Below are 22,522 nucleotides of genomic sequence, written 5' to 3' on the forward strand. Positions count from 1 at the left end.
TCATCCTATAAAGCACCAGTGCTGCATACGCTTAACCACATGAATAACTTTTAAGATCTTGCGTAGTCCCACACTGACTTCAACAAGTCTACACGTCAGTAAAGTTAAACATTGTTACTTAGCATAGCACTGGCTTTCAAGAGTGGGCAACACGGCTGACCTAGGCCTAAACCAACCAGCCCAGGACACTGCTGTTCCTTTTGGAAAACCTGAGTCTTTCCATCATCAGAACACTGCGTCCACCTTTTCTAGAGGAGCGGGGGGCCACCCCTGGCAGGATCAAAGAGGAGTGATTACATTTAACGCAAGTTGCACCTCCGCCTTTTTTTCTGTCGCCTACAGCGTCACAGCTGATAATTTACAAATCCCACATACAAATCTTACCCCATGCAAATCCCAGCCGTCTATGAAGGCCACACAGGCGGCAGCTGCAGCCCTGTCTACACTAGGGAAACCTGAGGGGCGGGCAACGGGCCAGGAAAGGCAACCACCCTGCCGGTGGGTGCGGTGTTGTGCCTCACACACAGCGCCGCAGGAGAAGAGGGGCTTGGGGACGGGGTCAGGGCAATGGGGACATGAGGAGGGAGCTGGTCACTTGGCAGCTGGAGGGGGAGGGCTGGGGGAGCAGAGGCGACCCCGCCCCCAGCTTGCTCTTTTCACCAGGGGGCGGGGCTGCACCCCTCCATGTCCCCGCCTCCCTCTGGCGCGAGGGAGAGGGCGGGGCGGACTCCCTGCGGCTTCTAGCCCCGCCCCTAGCTGATCCCAGAGGGCCGGTGGCGGTTGATCGAGGAGGCGGCGCTCAGTCAAGGCGAGGGAAGGAGAGGGGGGCGGGGAGCACCAAAAAGTTCATCCGTTGGCGGCGGTTGCGCGAACCCCGCCCCCCCACACCTCCTTGAGGCGGTGCCGCCGGGGACTCGGAGTCTCGGCCCCGCCCCCCGGGCTGCTGGGAGGGGGCGCCGCCTCCGCTCTGATTGGCTCAGCCGCGGGGCCGCCTGAGCGCGCGGCCGGGCATCCCTGCGGCAGCCCCACCTCGCGCCCCTAGGCACGTGAGTTATCCGGGCCAGCCGGCGGGAGCCTCGATCCCGCTGCTAGAGCGGCTGAGGCGTGTGGGCTCAGGCCGCTCTAAGGTGCTTTCCCGCCCCTGACGTGTGCGTCCGCGCGCGCCGGCTCGCCCAGCGCCCGTCTGTGTCCGCCCTTGCCCCGCGCGCCGGCTCTGAGCGCCCCAACCGTGTGCGTGGGGCTAGTGATGGGGGAGGCGCCTGTTAACGCCAGCACTTCCCCCCGTCCATAAGTCCCTACAGCGCGGGGGAGGGGGGCACAGCATTGGCGGGGGGTTATGCGCAGTGACGGGCGAAGGGAAATATTTGGACCGTTGTAATTCAAATGCATCGATTGGAGCCGCAGGGACGGGCGTAGCCGGGGTGGCTGCTCTGAGACAGCCCTCCGGAGCCAGCGGCCCCGGTCCCGCAGTCCTTTCCAGAGAGTAGAGCTTGCTCTGTCCAGCCTTGCTGCACGTGGCGCTTGCCCCGGGGGGACCTTCTCCCCCCCCCCCCCGGCAGCGGGCTGGCCCCTGTTGGGTGCAGCTCGGGCTCCATTAAAACGAAGAATCACGGTTATTCAGAATGTGAATTTGACTGTGGTGTTAATTATTCCGAAATCGGGCAACTTATTAATGCAGTGTTTGAAAGTGAAAGACTGCCTGGGCAGAGCCCAACCGGGGGCGGACTCAGGGCAGGTCTGGGACCATCCCCTTGTTCTGCGCCCGGGGCCCCGAGTCCGTGACACTGAGCCGTACAAGCCGGTGTTGCGGCGGCGCGGGCACGGTTGCCATTTGTTAGAGGCTCCTTTCACGGGGTAACGTTTTCAGGTGTGTCAGCGGCTTGGGAAAAGGGTAGTTAGTTAACTTGTGTTCCTTTTGCTAGCAGTTTCTCTAGGCAAACTACAGACATATTGTCCGCAAATGCATTGAGTACCCATTTCATTTCACTTCATGGTGTTGACATAGGGAGAGAAACCGATTTAGGTCCCATTTCCTCACGCGTCTGCCTAAGGCCTAGTTTTCACATAGATTTTGTATTGGTATTGGGTTGCTTGGGGATGAGGGTCTTTTACCAGTATATAGTTATACCAGTACAAGCGCTTAGTATGAGCCCATTTATCCTGGTATACAGGTGCTTATATCAGTATAGCTTAGCCCCCTTTCTGTATGGCAGTGATTCTCAAACTTTTTTAGGGGTGACCCCTTTCATGTAGCAAGCCTCTGAGTGTGACCTCTCCCCCGAATCAATTAAAAATGCTTTTTAATATGTTTAACACCGTTATAAATGCTGGAGGTAAAGTGGGGTTTGGGGTGGAGTCTGACAGCTCGCGACCCCCCATGTAAGAACTTCACGATGCCTTGAGGGGTCCTGACCCTCAGTTTGAGAAGCCCTGCGGGAATAAGCTATACTAGTATAAACAGATTTATATCAGTATAACAGTGGCTGCACTTGTGTGTACCGCTTGAATTATACCAATATTGTTAAAGAGGTGCAACTTTTGTGTGTAGACAAGGCCTGTGTGTGGGCAAGATTAGGCCATAGAGTCTGAAAGATATTATCCACCCAGTTATAAAAAGATGGTTGTTTTCATAAGAGAAATTTCTGAAAATCTAATAACAAAACTACTCTGTACTTTAAAGGATTTTAAGTAATGGCCCCTGGAAACAAATTCAAGTATTCTGAACTGATATTACTGTGTGAATGGGAAGAATGCCTTTTTGTAGGAAAATGCATGGAGGAATTTTGTGATCACATTGCAGAACACTTGAAAGATTATCGACAACATCCTCTGGAAAGAACAGGTAATATATCTGTCTCATTCACCATACAAATAATACTGCAGTTTTTAAGATTTTTGTACTTTGGCCCTGATCTTGCACTGGCTCTGTGCGGGTAGAATGAAGTCAATAGAACTCTATGTGTATGCTGGTGACTACCTGCACAGTCACTTGCAGGACTGGGGCCTATTTTTGTTTTTTTATTTGCATCTGATTTTGCTGTTTTTCTCTTTTTCTAAAGATATAGTACTAAAATAGAAATAATGCTAATGCAGGTGAAGTCATGAATCAGAAGTTTAAACTCAGTTTCTTCTTGAATTAGGGCTAAAGTGTGGTGTGTGTTTTGTTTTGTTTTTAAATTGGTAGTCTCAAAAAAGAATTTTTAGCTTTCTGGAGGTTGTGTGTTACTTAAGATTTGTAACTTTAAGGTGGAGGTTGGAGAAATCAACTTAGAGGTAACTTGCCCTTTGGTTGTAACTGTTTTCTGTGAATAAATAAACAGTATTTAGTTGCTTCTGTTATATATCTTGCATCTTTCTTCTAATTACAGTTACTTACAAGAAAAACTTAGAAGTTGTATCCCACAGAAAATTATAAGCAGTCTATGTAGACTGTAATAGCAATAGTAGAGTAGATATTTTTAATATTGCTACTGTAGCTCTTATGAATCCTGACCTTTATTCTTAACACTGTTTTCACATGTTTAATTGCTGGTGTAGATACTAGACTGAGTTTAATTAAAGGTACAGTAAATAGAAAGTAAAATTGAACCAACAACAATATGCACTCAGTGCCTCCACTATGCAAACTAATGGTATTTTAGCTCATACATAAGTAAAAAAGCTAATTTTTACAAAATTCTGTATTGGTCCTCTGAAACCACTGAGCTTGTCCTGGTGCTTTGGTGCTCCAGAATGAGTAATTCTATGGTGTTACAGCTGTGTATAACCTACTGGAGTAGTGGTCATTAGAGACTCAAGTAATTTCTGTGTTAATTTTTGTTTTGTTGCCTTATTACATGCCTTATTTTCCTGCAATTGAATCGATGTGTGCAGATCCTTGGATGGAGTCCCTTTCAAATTTAGAAACTCTGCCAACTCACTGGATTGAAACAAGTAGGCAGAACAGAGTGATGACCATGTGAAAACCTGCAAACTAAAAATACCTGATACAGAAACTGGCTGTTTGGCATTCTTAACAGTGTCCTTTTGAATTCAAAATTTGCACTGTCAAAAATCAAATATTGTGCAACACTCAAATATCCAAACCAAAATTATCTGAAACTCTTTTATCTGAAATAGATATATCCTCTTCTTCCTGTGTCTTGGAATTTCCTTTGTGTTTCCATACTTATTCATTGTGCCCATTACCTTTGGATAATCCAGTTTGTACAATACAACTAACTACTCAAGTGGGTTCAGGAAAGATTATTGAATAATTAAAAGTTTGGTTGACTGTTATACAGGCTGGAGTGCAATTGATTGTAAAATTTGAAAACACAACCAAGATTTTTGGAGCAAGGACTGTCATTTGCTAAAAGTCCAGTGCCTAAGAATCAAGCCTCAAGTCTTTTACTATTATTTATATTGTGGTAATGTGTGATCAGTTATATGCAGCGTTCTTGTAGCCATGTTGGTCCCAGGATATTACAGAGACAAGAATATTACTTTGCCCAACTTGTCTTTTTAATAGTAATCAATAGCGCTGTAGAACTGTTCAATAGACCTTACTCAGACATTCTAAGCCCAGTGCTCGCTCTCTGGGGAAATTCCACTTGTTAACTTGTTGGGTATACTAGAATTGTCTGAGTTTTGAGAAAGTGAAAAATCTTGTTTATTGCTGAGGCTTAAAATCTTCAGATACTTAATTATCTGAACACAGCTGTTATCCATCACTCTACTAGTTTTACCTATTGCTCAGTAGATCATCACCTAAAATGTAAGTAATAGTTACCTTCTGGTATCTTCTTGAAGATTGTCACACACAGTTCCTAATTTAATACAACATTCTATGAAACAGTATTTCTTTTTTTTGTGTTTAGAGCAGTACCAGTGTTGGTGGAGAAATTGTGAATTTTTGGCTACAGGTCCCAGGGAGCTGGTAACCCATGTAAATTTTCATAGTTACCACACCAAGTTGAAATTCTTAGGCTCTCAATTAAGTGCATCGCACCAAGATTGGCCAGCATGTTCCCAGAACAGCCATACCCAGAATCAGATACCAAGGATTTCAGAGATGTATGTTTGCCATTGGGAGAATTGTGATGTAAGTGAAGTGAATGTTTCCTTTCTTGTCTCCTAACTCTACCTTAACCGTCCCCATCTCCAGGACCTGGAAAAAGGAATACCACTCAATAATAAATGGTAAAACCTCTATTTCCTCTTCATATCTTCCACCTTGGGGAGAGGGATAGCTCGGTGGTTTGAGCATTGGCCTGCTAAACCCAGGGTTGTGAGTTCAATCCTTGAGGGGGCCATTTAGGGATCTGTGGCAAAAATCGGGCATTGGTCCACCTTTAAGCAGGGGGTTGGACTAGATGACCTCCTGAGGTCCCTTCCAACCCTGATATTCTATGATAAGTAGAAGTGGTAATTATTGTGATAGTGTTTGCCAAAGAATATACTGTATCTAAACACCATTTATTTTAGCATATGCAACCAATTTACTTTAAATCCAAGTATTTTTCCTTTTGTTAGAACTAAAATGACTTTTTTCCCACTGCACTGCTTTTTATGTGTTTTAGAAATATATCATACAAAATTAGAATATTTCTGGTTACTTTACAAGCTAATGAATATGCCATCAACCTAGCTAAGAGACCCACTGTATTTACTTTGTCCATTTTCTGGAACAAAAATTAGACAAGAATATCTGATATTTTCTCAGACATTGCAGCCTTTTAATGATTCTGGAACTGGATGGCTCAGAGGATTTGTTAATGAGTCTTTCATCTTTAAGTCACTAATTCAAATCTGACATAGCCTGGGAGTAACTGAAAAATGTCAGCTTCTGACAGCTCTTTGGTGGAATATGTAAAATTAATTAGTGGTCTCCATCCAATTCCTAGTGGACAATGTCTGTATCAAGAGTTGTTTGCGGTGTTGTTGTACCCCTGTTGGCTGTTGAAGAAGAACTCTTGGTAAGCTTGAAAGCTTATCTCTTTCACCAGCAGAAGTTGGTCCAATAAAAGATATCACCTCATCACTTTGTCTTTCTGTATCAAGAGAACGATTACATTTACACCAATTAATATCCTCTTTGCCAGTGTTAGCATAGTTAGTAATGACTGAATGGGCTCTGAAACTAAACAACCTTTTGCCCCTTAGAAGTATTCATCCTAGCAGAGTAGGACCATATTGGTAGGGCAGTGTGGGGAAGCACTGGTGTGTCATCTTTGGCCCCCTAAACTCAGTTCTTGTCAGTGGGCATTATCTTTGAATCCATTGGATTGGAGCCCTGCAAGTGACACTCCATCGGGAAGAGGACTCCTTAGGTATACCCTTTAGATTGAGAACACTGAGCAAGGTAGGCTTCAGACAACCTTCCTTCACTACTACCTCTTTTTTTAAAGGTTGTTGCCCCTCTGCAGGTTGGTTTTCATGAAATTTACAAACATCAATCTTTGACTCAATTTACTTATTTGTTTTTAAACTATTTAAGAATAGAGAATTAGATTAAAACAAAAGATTTGGCATGCAGAACACAAACGCTATGAAACTCAGTCTGAAAATCTCACCTAGATAGGTTCACTTCAAGTTTAATTCTACAAAATTCAAAATAAGCAGACACTTACATTTCTAAAAGAGCTCTCTCTCCCCTTCCTGCCCCCCACTCTTTTGGCCTCTCAGCCTTTCAAAGTCATATGGTTTGAGGAGTCTCAAGTACCTCCTCCCCTCAGCTTTCAGTTGTTTCTCTTTGTGACCATTTTTCTTTGCAAAGGTGTGCCAATTCTGGTTGAGGGTACAAACAATTATCCTGATTCTTCACTGAAGTCCATGAGATGTCCCCCCATTGACCTCACTGGTGCTCTGCAGAGGCACAAAGGTCTGCCTGCATGGAGTTTATTGCTGAATTTAAGTCAGTGTCATGTTTGAACAAACGTACTTATCTTGAGGGAGTGAATAGTTTCCATTCTCTGTATAATGGCTATTGTCCCATGTTTTTATTAACATTCCCCCTATCTAGCACTGGAGGTATTTCCCAATTTCTTCTCTCAAGAAGTAGTATTTCACAAGCCCTTTTATCTTAGTCTGCCTAAAGGGTGACTGGATCCTGGTGTGTGTGTCCTCTCTATTTAAAAAAAACCCTTAATGTTTATGGGAGTTGTTCTGATGGAGTGGTAACTTCATTTTCCGTTTAGCATATTTTCAGTTTTTATGGGTAATTGGTGTTTTTTGTATGTTTTTTTTTCACTTATTAAGATGAAATATACCCTTTAATTTTATTTCTTTCTATACATGTTCCTTCAAGCTTAAACTGCTCTTATGGATTTTATTAATTAAAACAGTGTTTCCCAACCTGGTAGGCAGGCTAGACTAGTCCAGAAAGGTGAGGTAAGATGCAAAACAAAAGAGAAGAGAGTGGGTGCAGGGAAAGCTGCTAACCTCTTCCACTCCCATTGCAAATGTGATCCCAGAGCTATGGATAAAGTGCTCCTTGAAAATCACCCATTTTGCCTCCCAGCTTCTGTGGTGGCTTCTAATGTATCAAACTGTGGATCAACTTAATGGTACAAACTATCTGGCTCAGGCAGCAGCTCTTAAATTTCTCTCTGTCTCCTCCACTGCAGCAACACTTAAATTTAAAGTTACTGAGGTGATGTGCAACACGCCACCTATGCCCACTCTGAGGAGCCTGCACTAGTAGGTTTCTGGTGAATGGGAGAATGTAGGGGGGAAGCAAAAAAATAAGGAAAAAGAAAGAAACTAGGGAAAAAAGAGAGATAGGAAAAACAATTTTAAAAAATGAGAATAGGTAAAGAAATAAGGAGAGTCAGTGACAACTGTACCAGGGCATAGTGCGATGGGATGGTGAGGGCTCCTATTTGCTAACCCATCAGAAGAGGGGGCTTCCAATAAAAGAAAAGTTGGGAGCCACTGGACTAAAATAGACTGACTTTATCTTTAAGCTACTACAATTAAGGCCAAATTCAGGATCTGGTATATGTGGAAGCAACTCTGGTATGTTCAAAATTAGGGCTGTCAAAAAAATTAACTGTGATTAATCGTGCAATTAATTGCACCGTTAAAGAATAATAGAATACTATTTTCTACATTTTCAAATATTTTTTTCAATTACCACACAGAACACAAAGTGTACAGTGATCACTTTATATTTTATTATTTTTAATTACAAATATTTGCAAAGTACAAAACAAAAGAAATAGTATTTTTCAATTCACTTAATACAAATAATGTAGTTCAATCTCTTTATCATGAAAGTTGAACTTACAAATGTAGAATTATGTACAAAAATAACTGCACTCAAAAAACAAAACAATGTAAAACTTTAGAGTCTACAAGTCTACTCAGTCCTACTTCTTGTTCAGCCAATCGCTCAGAAAAACAATTTTGTTTACATTTGCAGGAGATAATGCTGCCTGCTTCTTGTTTACAATGTCACCTGAAAGTGACAACAGGTGTTTGCATGGCACTGTTGTAGCTGGTGTCACAAGATATTTACATGCCAGATGTGCTAAAGATTCATATGTTCCTTCGTGCTTCAACCACCATTCCAGAGGACATATGTCCATGCCGATGGCGGGTTCTGCTCAATAACAATCCAAAGTAGAGTGGACCGATGCATATTCATTTTCATCATCTCAGTCAGATTCCACCAGCTGAAGGTTGATTTTCTTTTTTTGGTGGTTCAGTTCTGTAGTTTTTGCATCAGAGTGTTGCTCTTTTAAGACTTCTGAAAGCATGCTCCACATCTCATCCCTCTCAGATTTTGGAAGGCACTTCAGATTATTAAACCTTGGGTCGCGTATTGTAGCTATCTTTAGAAATCTCACATTGGTACTGTGACGTTCCCCTGGTGTTATCCAGATCAGTGATCTGCTACGTCACTCCAGTCCTTGACTCTGGGAGCCAGCCTTACCCTGCTCTGCTGTGAGAACCCCCACTCCTGGGCTGTTCACGCACAGCCTCTGGCCTGTAAGCTACTCCTTGGATTGTGCAACCGAATGACACTAGCCAATATCTCCGGTCCCAGACACAACCCTAGAAACCTCCATCTTGCAGTGTCCAGTTATGCCCGCTGGACGCTGCAAGCTTATATGAGTTTGTCAGTTTAACAAAGAAATTGATATGTACCAAGCTTGTTATCCCAAGAGGAGTCTCTGACACACTTCAAACCAAACGCACTGCTTCAGGTAGAATAAACAAACATATTTATTAACTATAAAGATAGATTTTAAGTGATTATAAGTCAAAGCATAACAAGTTGTATTTGGTCAAATGAAATAAAAACAAAATGCATTCTAAGCTGATCTTAACACTTTTAGTGCCCTTACAAACTTAGATGTTTCTCACCACAGGCTGGCTGGTTGCCCTTCAGCCAGACTCTCCCCTTTGAACAGCGCTTCAGTCGCTTGGTGGTGATATCTGTAGATAGAGGTGGAGGAGAGAGGAAGAGTATGGCAAATGTCTCTTCCTTTTATCATGTCCTTTCTTCCCTCTTGACTTTGCCCCCCCACCCGCCCCTTCAGATTCAGGTGAGCATTACCTCATCGCAGTCCCAAACTGACCAAAGGAAGTGGGTGACTCAACCGAGAGTCCGACAGATCCTTTGTTGTTGCCTAGACCAGTGTCCTTTGTTCCTGTGAGTCTGGGCTGGATTTGTCCCATACGTGTCCTGATGAGGTGTGAACTGCTCCTCTGTTCTTGGAGAGTTTTTGCCTGGGCTTGCTTTAAGCCATGTGGACACATTTTCAGCCTCATAACTATATACACGTGAAATTACAACCTATAACGTTACTATAACAAAGATTACTACTATAACATTACTGTAACAATAGTGCACAGTGCATCATGAGCCTTCTGAAGACACCCAACATGACAAACTTTGCATTAGATACCACACAATCCACATTATAAGGATGAACTTGGGGGTGCTGGGTGTTCCTGCAAGGTACAGAACATCACAGGTACCTTCTTTGCATTTTATCAAATCTGAAGTGAAAGTGTTTTTAAAACGAACAACAAGTGCTGGGTCATGACTATAACATGAAACATATGGCAGAATGTGGGTAAAACAGAGCAGGGGACATACAATTCTCCCCCAAGTAGTTCGGTCATAAATTTAATTAACGCTTTTTTTTTTTTTTAACACGTGTCATCTGCATGGAAGTATGTCCTCTGTAATGGTGGCTGAACAAGAAGTAGCACTGTGTGGACTTGTAGGTTCTAAAGTTTTACATTTTGTTTTTTGAGTGCAGTTCTGTAACAAAAAAATTCTACATTTATGAGTTGCATTTTCACGATAGAGGTTGCACTGCAGTGCTTGTATGAGGTGAATTGAAAAATACTATTTCTTTGTTTATCATTTTACAGTGCAAATATTTGTAATAAAAATAATATTAAGTGAGCACTGTACACTTTGTATTCTGTGTTGTAACTGAAATCAATATATTTTGAAAACGTAAAAAAAGTCCAAAAATATTTAATAAATATCAATTGGTATTCTATTGTTTAAAAGTGCAATTAATCACAATTAATTTTTTTAATTGTGATTAATTTTTTGAGTTAATTGCATGAGTTAACTGAGATTAATCGACAACCCTGTTCAAAATTTCTTCCATAGATGAGGCACCATTTACTCTCTGTAAATTCTCTAGAAATCACTTCTATTAGTGTGTCTTTTGTTTTTTGTCATTTGATTTCCTGCCAATACTATCCATCATTTCCATGGTTCCATTTTGTCCTCAGGTTACCTACAACAACCCAGAATGGTTTTATCGGCATGTTGCCATGCATGCATACTCTACTGAGAGAGAAAACATTCCAAGTAACAAGAAAGCTGTTTGTTGTTGTCACTGGAAAGGTAGCTCACATTCTATCTTTAATTTACAAAATATGGAATATTGCCCTAGTAGTTTCACTGCCACTATGAAGTTTACTGAGTGTTTCATGAAGCACAGGAATATGTTAGATATCTTCATACAGCCCTTTTCCAGCAATCTTAAATAATTAAAGTACTTTACCTACATTGTATGCTCCCTGATTAATTTAAATGGATTACACTAGCAATACCAAATCACTTTATTAAAAGCCTAGTATGCCAGAGTCCAGTCCTTCAAGGTTCTGAGCACCCTCAATTCCCATTTGACCTCAATGGGCGTTGAAAACTTTCAGCACCCACAGGCTTGGGGTCCTACATTGAAGGCATGTTTTTGAGCTTAGAGTAACAATTTTGCAGCCCTAAAACTTTTTCACACTTTGTAAGAATGCAAAAACAGTAATTTAATGGGCATTCTGCACATAACTTCAATGGGAATTTTGCCTAAGCCAGTGATCCCCGAACTGTGGGGCATGTCCCCCTAGGAGGGGCATGGAGGAACGTTCAAGGGGATGCGTGGTGGGGCCCAGGCCAGCCTCCACAGGAGGTGTGGAGGGAGCACCATCCAGCCCCGCTCTGCCCCCAGCCTAGCTCCACTGCCAGCCATAGCTCCATTCTGCCCCCACTCCAGCTCTGCCCTCATTCCCCCTCCACCCCACCTCCAGGTCAGCTCTGCCTCTAGCTCCTCCCCCATCCTCAGTTCTGTCCCCAGCTCCGCCGTCAGCTCAAGCTCCTCTGCTGAGGAAACCTTGGCTGAGGAGTAATGTGGGGGTTGGGGAGTGTAGACAGGAAAAGTTTGGGCAACACTGGCCTAAGCCAAGGCCCACTGAAGTCACTGGGAATCCTTCCATTGATTTTTAGTAGGCTTTTGAACAGGCCCTGTGTAGCATTTGCAGAACTGAACTCTTTGTAGTGTTTGCAGTAGTAATGTTCTGACTTTTCCTAAAAACATTTTAGTTTTGCTCCTCTAAAAATGTACTGGTGGACTATATATAATACAGTCTTTCCTGTTTGTACTCAAGAGAAAATAAAGTGCTCATGTGCAGCTGTTCTGTAATCTTATGTAGTGTGTGTTTTTTAGATTGTTCAGGAACTTTTAAAGGAAAGCACAAGCTATGGGATCACTTAAGAACCCACACTCGAGAAAGGGTGGTGGCCTGTCCCTCTTGTGGAGCCATGTTCTCCAATAATACCAAGTTTTTTGATCATGCCAAGCGACAGGTTTCAGAGGATCGTAAGTGGATTTGCTCTATTTCTGTGTTTATGTTTATTTAGGGATTTACTTTTGGGCTGCTTTATAACAGTACATATATAACACCTATTATTATTTTTCAGAAGTGTCAATTAAATGCAAAATTGACTTTAGGAAGGAAATTATCTTCCTGAAGCATGGAAGTACTTTTGGCTTTGCAATGATTGCTTGACATAAATGATGAATTGGGGTAATGGGGGAGAGAGAGAGAGCACTCAGATACATATTTAAATATAGTGGGCTCTCCACCTGATAGTTGTGGCATTACATTGTAAGAATAGAGATTGCCTCTGATTCCATGCCCATAGCTTCTCAGGGCAACTGCATTCCACTGGAACAATGAAACTGATGACAAATAGAAGAGGCTGTTGAATGCCAGAGTCAGAACTCTTAAAGGAGCTGGACTTAAATTACGGAATTCATTTGTGAAAGTGATCTGAATAATCATGGCACTAAGCACTCTCAGAACTAAATGCAACACGCTCTTGAGCTTAGATTTTACTCAATATGTTCTTCGCTGCGTCACATTCTCCTACCCCCCCTTTCAACAAACCATAAACTAATCACAATATTTTTTCTACAGGCCAGGAAGGAAGAGAGATTTTTGTTTTTTAAATACTTGGAAAGTGCTCAGGTACTATGGATGCTATGGTGATGGGATCTATATAAGTACTCAAAACAAAGTTCAAAAACTTGGCAGGTTTCAAACTGTTAATATTTTTTAACAGATTAATTTTATTCCTAACAAGACAACAATGTATTGCTAATTAAAATTCTGCAATTACCCTAAACCAGATTTTTTCTGAAAACCATCAGGAATACAAAATACTGAAATTGTCCCACTGCTGCCAGTTTATTTATCAAATTGACAACCCTAATCTATGTGTTTTAAAAATAGATCAATAAATTTCTATTGCATCACTGATCAGTTCCCATTAAATTTCAGAACAAGTATTTGTTTGTCAGAATTGTGACAAACACTTTGCCAATGAGAGATTACTACGAGACCATATGAGAGTACATGGTGAGTCAGAGCTTTTTAAAATAAATTTTCCACTAAACTGTAGCACAACCATAGATAGATGATAGTATTATTAAGATATCTTTTCATATGTCAGCTGAGAGAAGCAGTATACAGACTCAAGGTAATTATGATACAATTGTAGAGAAACAGAAGTCTTACTATCCGATTAAGTGAGCTGTAGCTCATGAAAGCTTATGCTCAAATAAATTGGTTAGTCTCTAAGGTGCCACAAGTACTCCTTTTGTTTTTGCGAATACAGACTAACATGGCTGTTACTCTGAAACCTATCAGATAGATAATTTATATGAGATGGGTTTTCTCCTCTTCGCATGCTTTGATAAATACAGGGGGGTAGCTCCCTTTGATGAACACCTAGTCAGCCAGTTAGCTGTAAAATCCCTCTTGGTGGTAGTTCTCTACTTGCTTTACCTGTAAAGGGTTAAAAAGTCCCCCGGGTAAAGAAAAAAAAAGTGGACACCTGACCAAAAAAGCCAATGGGAAAGCTAGAACTTTTTTAAATTGGGGAAAAAAACTTTCCCTTTGTCTGTTGTTCTCTCTGGGCTGCAGGGACATGGAGCAGCGATGCTATAAGCAGGAATGCTGTGTAAGGTTTGAACCAGGTATGAAAAACTATCTTCCATACCTAGAAGGAATCATTTGGATAGGGAACATTTAGATAAACGTGATCAGGTTTATTTCAGCTTGTGGATCTCCTCTGTGCTAATCCCCGATGCTTTTGTTTGCTTGTAACCTTTAAGCTGAACCCCCCAAGAAAGCTATTTTGGGTGCTTAATTTTTTGAATTGCTCTTTTAAAATCTAGTAAAAGCCTAAGTTCCAAATGTATTTTCTTTTTGTTTTTAATAAAATTGACCTTTTTTAAAAACGGAATTTGGATTGTTGTGTCCTAAGAGGTTTGTACCTATGCTGTTTGATTAGCTGGTGGCAACAGTTAATTTCCTTTGTTTTCTTTTCAGCTCTTCCCTGGAGGGGGTGTGTGAAGGGGTTTGAGGGTACCCCACAGGCAGAAATTCCCAAGTGCTCCTTCCTGGGTTAAAGGGGGTTTTTTTTGCATTTGGGTGGTGGCAGCGTTTACCAAGCCAAGATAAGAGAAAAGCTGTAACCTTGGGAGTTTAGTACAAGCCTGGAGTGGCAAGTATTAATTTTTAGAATCCTTACTGGCCCACACCTTCCGTACTCGAAGTGGCAGAGTGGGGATTCAGCCTTAACACGTGCCCATTTGTTTAGGACTTTCTCCTCTTCATGTCCTCACTTGACTACAAAGTTTGAGTATTACAGTTCTCTCTTAGGGTTTGTCTTCATGGGGAGGTTATTCTGGAGTAAGATAGGGTATAAATTTAAAGAGCTAAACCTATTCTGGAATAAGAGTGACTTTCTGTAATTTAGTTTAATTAACTTTCCAAGTGGATTAAGCTCAATAAGAAAAGGGCACTCTTATTCTGGGATAAGAGTGTCCACATATGGAGCTATCTAGCAGTAGCTAATGAGGAATACCTTATTCATCAGTTGTTATTCTGGTCAATTTCCCCATCCAGACAAGCGGTTAGCATGAGCACATTATACCAGCCATACATATTTTATATTGGCTGCCCATAAAGCGTCAGATTATAAAATAACACATTTCTTTAAACTCCCACCAAAATGTAGATCCTGCCTACATTCAAAATTTCCTGTTGCATGCACTCTCAGAACATCCACCTTTTACGAATTCCCACCATTGTGCCATAAGCAAGTAGGCAATTATGCCTTTGTTTTACTAGGCCCTAGAGAGTGAAACAAACTCCCCCTTCCCCTCTGAAATTTGTTTCTCTCTCCATCTACCTTTTGAAAATATCTCAAAACGCCTTTTCACATACACGTTTATTGGAATGCCCACTGTTTGGGCCATATTTATTACCCCTCCGTTCTCTTTCTTTTTTCTTACGCATTGTATACCCAAATTAGCTTTAGTTGTTAATTTTAGTGTGAATGGATTTTTCTAAATGTTTTTATCATATTGCACCGCAGACTGAGTGTCTTGGCAAAGGAGTGACATAGAAATAAAAGTATTGTTATTTCTCCAGTTACCCATGTTACATGTCCATTTTGTGACATGGTATGTACAAGTGTCTCCTCTCTGAAAGCACACATCAGATTCCGACACTGTGATGAACGCCCTTTCCACTGTGATCTCTGTGAAAGTAGGTAAGAAGATTTGGAACTCTTAGCTAATCAACAGAAGTGTGGAAATAATTCAATGTTCAATGAATGTAGGAGGTAACAAAGATAAGAAACTTTCAACCCTTAAAATAGCCACCATTTGCTCAAAAAAATAAATAAATAAATAGGTAGTCTGATGTATTAGTCTGCTGGAACACATAAAGGCATTTCTTGAACTTATGGTGGAAGTAGGATTCATACTTGGTTTCTTAGTGCCAAAAGATGTCTTCCAGGTAAGAGTTTGCATACTGTAAGAAAAGGTCATCAGTGATCAATTTAGACCATATTTAGAACCATTTATCTCCTCAATTAGGCAGCTGCAAGCGTTACTGGATATTTCTGTGAGAGTCAGATGCTCCTCTTCTGAATTGTCCTCCTGCTGCTGGATCATCTTACCCATTTCCTCTCAGCTACCTCTATTTTTCTGCTCCCCACTTGATTCTCTAACTTCCTGGTGGCTCTCACAACCTTCTTTACTTTTTCCAGTTCAATCAAAGGGAACACTGACGGTGGCATCACTGATGGAGCAAAGGGAGCAGGGCGTAATGATATAGGATACTTACATAAGTAGGCAGGGGTTGAATTAAATAGGGCCTTGAAAGGGAGAATAAGAAGTTTAAACCTGATGCAGGGATGGATTCCAGGAGAGATCAGATAAACGGATAACACTTTCATGTGCACGTTTTAGATAGACTGGAGGGAGTAATATGAATATTGGAGAGACTAGAGCGGAGGAAGTTTCTCTTATTATGACAACAGTTGATCAGCGCATGGACAAGAGTTTTAGAGGACAGAGAGGCATGGATGGATCATTGAAAAGTTATTGTTGAAAAAGTGGCAATATTTGGACATAGCCTGGATGCCTAGGAAGAAAGTAGAATCAGAGATTACCCCCAAACCATAATAATGAGACTGTTGAAAGTATATTCCCCTTTCACAGATTGTGAAATGGACGTAGAGAGGATAAGTGATTTGTACAAGGTCCCCTTCACTTATCATTGTCAGAGCCAGGAATGGAACCTAAGAATCTGTGACTCCCTCTCCTGTGCTTCAACCGCTAGATCACAGTTTCTCAACTTGTGGGTTGGAACCCAACACTGGGTACCTAGAATGTTTCCAAGGGTCACATGGCAGCTCCTGTTGTATGAGGCTGGCTGGGATCGCCTCCCTGCTCCAGGCACTGCAACCTTTGGGGTCCCAGCACCACTCAGGTTTGGCCTAGTTGTTATGACAGGAGTCTGGGTAGGCCGAATTTGAGTGAGTGGCACTGCAACCCCCTGAGCCAGATCACAACTCCACTCAGACTAATTTGGTCCAGTCAGGGGGGCAGGGCCAAACCTGAGTAGCACTGCAATCCCTGAGGTTGCAAAGCCTGGAGCTGAGAGCCAAGCCCAGTGAGCCCCACAGCACAGGAGCTGCCACTGTGGGGTGAGTGCCGGGGCAGGACCCAACCTCCTCTCCCCCAGGTGAGTAGGGGCAGGATCCAAACAAAACCGTCCCAGGGCATCCACCCCAGACTATGTACTGGGTTGCAACAGGCCATAAACATTTTTAAAGGGGTCCTGAGCCCAAAAAAGTTGAGATCCACTGTACTAGACCACACCCTCTCTGCTATTTTTGCTGTTATTTGAACAGTAAAAGTAATTTGTTTCACCTGTATGCTCCTCAGTTTTAAGAATGCTTATGATCTTCATAAACATGTTGAAACACACAATGATTCAAATGCCTACAGCTGCGATGTAGAAGGATGTGTTTTTACTTCACGGACTTCACAGATCTTGAGACAGCATTACAAGAGAGCACATATGGTGGGTATTTAAAAAAGTAGACTTAAGTATCTTTTAATAGACAGTAGGGGCTGATTTTCAAAATGCATGTGTTTGTCCAAATACCCGACCTGTGCTTGCATCTAGGCTATTTGGGTGCATAAATTAACTGTACACAGTTGCATGTTCCCAATCTTGAAAACTGGGCCAATATCATGTTTTTCTTTCCTGTAAATCAACAACCCAATCCTAGCCTGAGAAAATATTTGAAGGAATATACTTCTGTGTCAATTTACTGCACTCTGTCCCTAGAACTAGTACAGCACACTAAAACAGAACTAGAACTGGTACATATTTATTACGTGGCTTTGAACTTGTCTGAATTATAATCAGGGTCTGGCAAATGGGGCCCACGCCCATGGTGCTATAGCCAGGGAGTCACCACAAGGGGCTCGGGCTTCCCCTGGCTGACTGTGGTTGGACTTTTCTCTTCTCCTGCCCCTCCCCTGCGCTGTGCCGGAAGGCTTCTCGCTACCCCTGTCCCCTTGGCCCCTCCCACACTCAGCCAGCTGGCTGAGGACTCCGGCTCTGCCCCAGCCCCAGGGAGCCCAGAGCTGTACAGCCCACCACTTGCTGCCCGGAGTGGAGCCGAGTCTCTCCCTGCCTATGGCCCTGCACCACTTGGTCTCTGGTGAGGGCTGGCTGGGCAAGGGCCAAGAGGAGCGAAACTTCCACATGAGTGAGGGGAGGGCGGTGGGGAGGATCTGGGCTGAGCTGGAGGGGAGGGGGTACTTAAAGTGACTGTACTCACTGGTTTCAGAGTGGTAGCCGTGTTAGACTATCGGCAAAAAACAGGAGTACTTGTGGCACCTTAGAGACTAACAAATTTATTTGAGCATAAGCTTTTGTGGGCTAAAGCCCACTTCATTGGATGCTCACTCTCTCAAACTTCCCTAACATGCACACACACAGAGACTGGTTCTCACATACACTCTGTCTCTCTCACACATACAGTCTCACACTCCCCAACACACACTCTGTCTCTCACACTATCCCCCAACACACAGTCACAGGGCCATCCTTAGGCATATGCAGAATACGTAGCTGTGCAGGGTACCACATAATTTAGGGCACCAAATTTTGTGGTGGCCTAGGTAGCCGTATGCGGCGCTGGCTCCAGTGGCCAGCCCCATCCCCCGGCCAGCCCCCCTGCTCCTCCCCTGCCCTGCCCCCATTTGACCCCTTCCCCCAAGCCTCCACCCCACCCCTTCGCCTAAGCCCCCACATCGAGCGATGCGGCCTGCAGGATTAGTGGGGGGTACTGGAGCCGGCAGAAGGGGTCGGGCCCACTCCCGCACACACCAGCGGCAGCGTCGGCGGGAAGCAGAGTGACCCGGCCCCAGCCTGCTCCACTCTGCCAGCTCCCAGCTGCGTTGCTCTGTTTCCTGCTGCCGCTGCTGGTGAGTGCAGGGTGGGCCTGACCCCTTCCTCCGAGCCCCCTCACCCAAGCAACAGGGCTGGGAGCTGGGAGAGCGGAGTGGGCTGGGGCTGGCCTGCTCTGCTTCCTGCTGCCACCACGGGGGCGGGCGCAATTCCTGCTGCCGGCGCCAGGCCCCCCACAAATCCCCCACGCTGCCCTGCTGCTGCCCCCCACAGCTCCTGCCCTCACGGCCCTGCAGCCCTTGAGCGTAATGGGGCCCCCCCGCCATGTGGAGGGGGCTGGCCCCCCAGCAGGGCGGCTGTTTCCCCCGCAAGGGGGGTGCAGGTGCTCGGGCTGCATAGGGCACCACCATAGGTAGGCATGACCCTGCACAGTCTCACACACTCTCTCTCTCTCTCTCTCTCTCTCACACAGATTAGCTCTCACACCCACATATACTCTGCCTCTCACAGTCCCCCAACACAGTTTGTCTCACGCACACAGAGTCTCACACTCCCCAACACACACTTGAACACGATCCCCCAATACACAGTCACACACACACACACACTGGCGCACTCTCTGTCTCTGTCACACACTGGCTCTCTCTCTCTCACACACACACACTTGTATTATTGTTGTTGTTATTACTGCGTGGTACTTCTGTCAAAATGTTCGTGGTGAGCCAGGAGTGGCTAGGGGCTGCAGGAGGGCCGTGGGCTGTGGCAAGATGCAGCCCCTATGTGACAGCGCGAAGCCTGGCTTGAGCCGCAGGCCAAGCGCCAGGCACCACAGGCCACTGCAGCAGAACAGAAGTAAGTGTGGCAATACACCATATACCATGCCACCTGCGCTTCTGCTGACAGTGGCCTAGAAATTTGCTAGTTGTAGCAGTTACTCATTGTGACGTTATCGGATTAAAACATGTTTTATTTGAGCATAAGCTTTCGTGGGTAAAAACCCCACTTCTTCAGATGCATGGAGTGAAAATTATATATGCCATCATGTGCCAGCAATGCCCCTCTGTCATGTACATTGGTCAAACTAGATAGTCTCTACGTAAAAGAATAAATGGACACAAATAAGACGTCAAGAATTATAACATTCAAAAACCAGTTGGAGAACACTTCGATCTCTTTGGTCACTCAATTACAGACCTAAAATTTGCAATTCTTCAACAAAAAAACTTCAAAAACAGACTCCGAGGAGAGACTGCTGAATTGGAATTAATTTGCAAACTGGACACAATTAACTTAGGCTTGAATAGAGACTGGGAGTGGATGGGTCATTACACAAAGTAAAACTATGTTTATTCCCCCCCTCCACCCCCACTGTTCCTCAGACGTTCTTGTCAACTGCTGGAAATGGCCCACCTTGATTCTCACTACAGAAGGTCCCTCCCCACCTTCCTGCTGGTAATAGCTCACCTTAAGTGATCACTCTCTTGTTACAGTGTGTATGGTAACGCCCATTGTTTCATGTTCTCTATGTATATAAATCTCCCCACTGTATTTTCCACTGAATGCATCCGATGAAGTGAGCTGTAGTCCACGAAAGCTTATGCTCAAATAAATTCGTTTGTCTCTAAGGTGCCACAAGTCCACCTTTTCTTTTAGTCAAAGTAAGTGGCTCATCAAGGGACACTTAACTCACAATGGACCATGGGAGACACCCATCTACATTGAATGGACTTTCCTGTGGACATTCCATGTGAAGTATAGGTAATGGCCGGGGGGAGGGGGGGGCGAGGGAGCCCATAGGAGCCAGGGGTGATGTGGGGAGAGTAGGTGCCAAAATACAAATACAAAATCCCCCAGGGCACCATTTTCACTAAGGCTGACCCTGGTTTATAATGGCTGATGTCTTGCAATCCAGTGCTGTCCAGCTGATGTTTGTTTAAGCTGCAGTTGCTTAAGGGGAAGCCATAGATCCTGCTACCAGTAAAGACTGAGGTATCTGCAGTATAGTTTTAGATCAGAGAACTGCAATATTCAGTGGAGGTTATCTATCAAAAATGTGTACTTAGAAAATAATGTAAAATGTATTACAGGAGTATAACATATAGTTAATATTAAATTTTTCTTACTTTAATTTTACTCTTTGTATTTATCATCAACCTCAGTTACTGATTTCCACACCATCTTTTCCTCAGAATAATGGCAATCTAAAATATAAATGTCACATCTGTCAGAAATGTTTTTCCTGGTGTTATACATTGACTCTGCATCTTCGCAAGGCACACAAACTCAGCTGTCATTCTCGCTTCAGGTATGTTATCAGTTCTTACCCAAAGCAAAAAATGAAATCTTTTTTTCTTGGCGGCGGGGTGGGGGGTTATTACCATCTAATTCTCAGTTTTAGAGAATGAGGAGATCTTCTAATAAAACATATTATGAATAGCTATCTCTTCCATGTATGTTCACATTCACAAAGTAGTTAATGCCATTGTGTTTGTTTCTTTGCATAAATTTCATTTCCTTTAACTACCATTTTATAAGCTGCAATTAATGACCTGGGTTTTAAATGCTAGCCGTTTTGGTTTAGTATGCATTTTTGTAGCTTTTTATTTGTATGCATGTATATAAAGCTACATTAATTTTTATTTTCATTACTTCAATTTTATTCTCTTAGATACAAAGAAGATGATGATGGGTACTTGAGGCTGAATGTAGCAGTTTATAATGCTGTCATGGGTTTAGATCAGGGTCTGGAAAACAAGATGGCACCAAAGAAGTCTTCAGTAGTTCAAAACAGTACTGGAAAAGAGAGCTATGCCTCTTGTGAAAGAAGCCATTCATTAGTGGAACTACATTCCACAAGATGTCAGAGATGGTCACAAACTACTGCAGAAAAGGTTATGGTAGAATCAGAAACCTCCATTAAGGAGCCAGTGTATTTTGAACTTCAAACTACACCACAGTCATTTGAAAGCTCTGCTGCTCCCTCTGAACTTGATGAAGCAATGACATTGAATACAAAGGAAAAAATAATAGAAATTGCAATGGGCTTGGGAATTCAGATTGCTGTTTAAGAAAAATGCATTTTCTTGGATTTTACCTTGGACCCTATTTAGTACTCCTGGAAGAGTTCATTATTTTAACTAAATATGACATTTACAAAGAGTCTGCATTGTTTTCACTTGTCACATTTTGTATGTAACATTGTGTATGTATTTGTTAAATATGCTAAATAAACTAAATTTATTTTATCTGAATATATGATAGTATACCAGAAAGGTTTTGCTGTATGTTCAATATGCGATACTAACTCATCAAACAAGAAGGTATTGGATTTCATTAATCTGTGTGCTCTTGTAGCCTGTATATACAAAGGAAATAAAGCTATCCCTCAGAGGCAAAATTGTGAGCCAGTATCTAGACCAGAGGTGGGCAAACTACGGCCCATGGGCCACATCCAGCCTGTGGGACCCTCCTGCCCAGCCCCTAAGCTCCTAACCTGGGAGGCTAGTCCCCAGCCCCTCCCCTGCTGTTCACCCTCCCCGGCAGCCTCAGCTCACTGTGCCACCGGCGCAATGCTCTGGGCGGCGGGGCAGCAAGCTCCTGGGGCAGCGCAGCTGCAGAGCCCGGCCTGACCCGGTGCTCTGTGCTGCGCAGTGGCGTGGCTGGCTCCAGCTGGGCAGTGCGGCTGTAGCACTGGCAGCCACCGGTGCTCCAGGCAGCGCGGTAAGGAGGCAGGGAAGTTCGGGGTGGTGGTCAGGGGGTGGGGGTGTGGAGAGGGGTCGAGGTGGTCAGAGGGCAGAGAATGGGGGGGTTGAATGGGGGCAGGAGTCCTGGGGGGGGGGCAGTCAGGAAGGAGAGTGGGGATTGGATGGGGTTCCGGGGATGGTCAGGGAGAAGGGGTGCTTGGATGGGGCAGGGGTCCTGGGGGAGCAGTCAGGAATGAGAAGAGGGGGTTGGATGGGGTGGTGGGGGGCAGTCGGGTGGGGGTTCCAGGGTCGGTCAGGGG

At 43.7% G+C, this 22,522-nt stretch overlaps 1 protein-coding gene across 1 annotated transcript; it reads left to right on the forward strand.

The window, feature by feature from the left end:
• The first annotated feature begins 1,765 nt into the window (after window positions 1-1,765).
• LOC144265567 (histone H4 transcription factor-like) lies at window positions 1,766-22,058 on the forward strand. The gene is made up of 10 exons (XM_077818269.1): window positions 1,766-1,867; window positions 2,681-2,842; window positions 4,860-5,083; window positions 10,747-10,861; window positions 11,958-12,110; window positions 13,075-13,152; window positions 15,235-15,355; window positions 17,040-17,178; window positions 20,709-20,824; window positions 21,188-22,058. Exons 2-10 carry the CDS (start codon window positions 2,692-2,694, stop codon window positions 21,585-21,587), a joined length of 1,497 nt encoding a protein of 498 aa, XP_077674395.1. The 5' UTR covers window positions 1,766-1,867; window positions 2,681-2,691; the 3' UTR covers window positions 21,588-22,058.
• Window positions 22,059-22,522: the final 464 nt, after the last annotated feature.

Source organism: Eretmochelys imbricata, chromosome 1, assembly GCF_965152235.1.
Source record: "Eretmochelys imbricata isolate rEreImb1 chromosome 1, rEreImb1.hap1, whole genome shotgun sequence".
In the NCBI taxonomy this organism is placed as follows: Eukaryota; Metazoa; Chordata; order Testudines; family Cheloniidae; genus Eretmochelys; species Eretmochelys imbricata.

Bases quoted from the DNA above. Each gene is read 5' to 3' on its own strand.
- LOC144265567 (XM_077818269.1), top strand. From the start codon at position 2,692: ATGGCCCCTGGAAACAAATTCAAGTATTCTGAACTGATATTACTGTGT. The intron at 2,843-4,859 runs GTAATATATCTG...TTTTGTGTTTAG, and splicing joins ACATCCTCTGGAAAGAACAG to AGCAGTACCAGTGTTGGTGG. The intron at 12,111-13,074 runs GTAAGTGGATTT...ATTAAATTTCAG, and splicing joins GCGACAGGTTTCAGAGGATC to AACAAGTATTTGTTTGTCAG.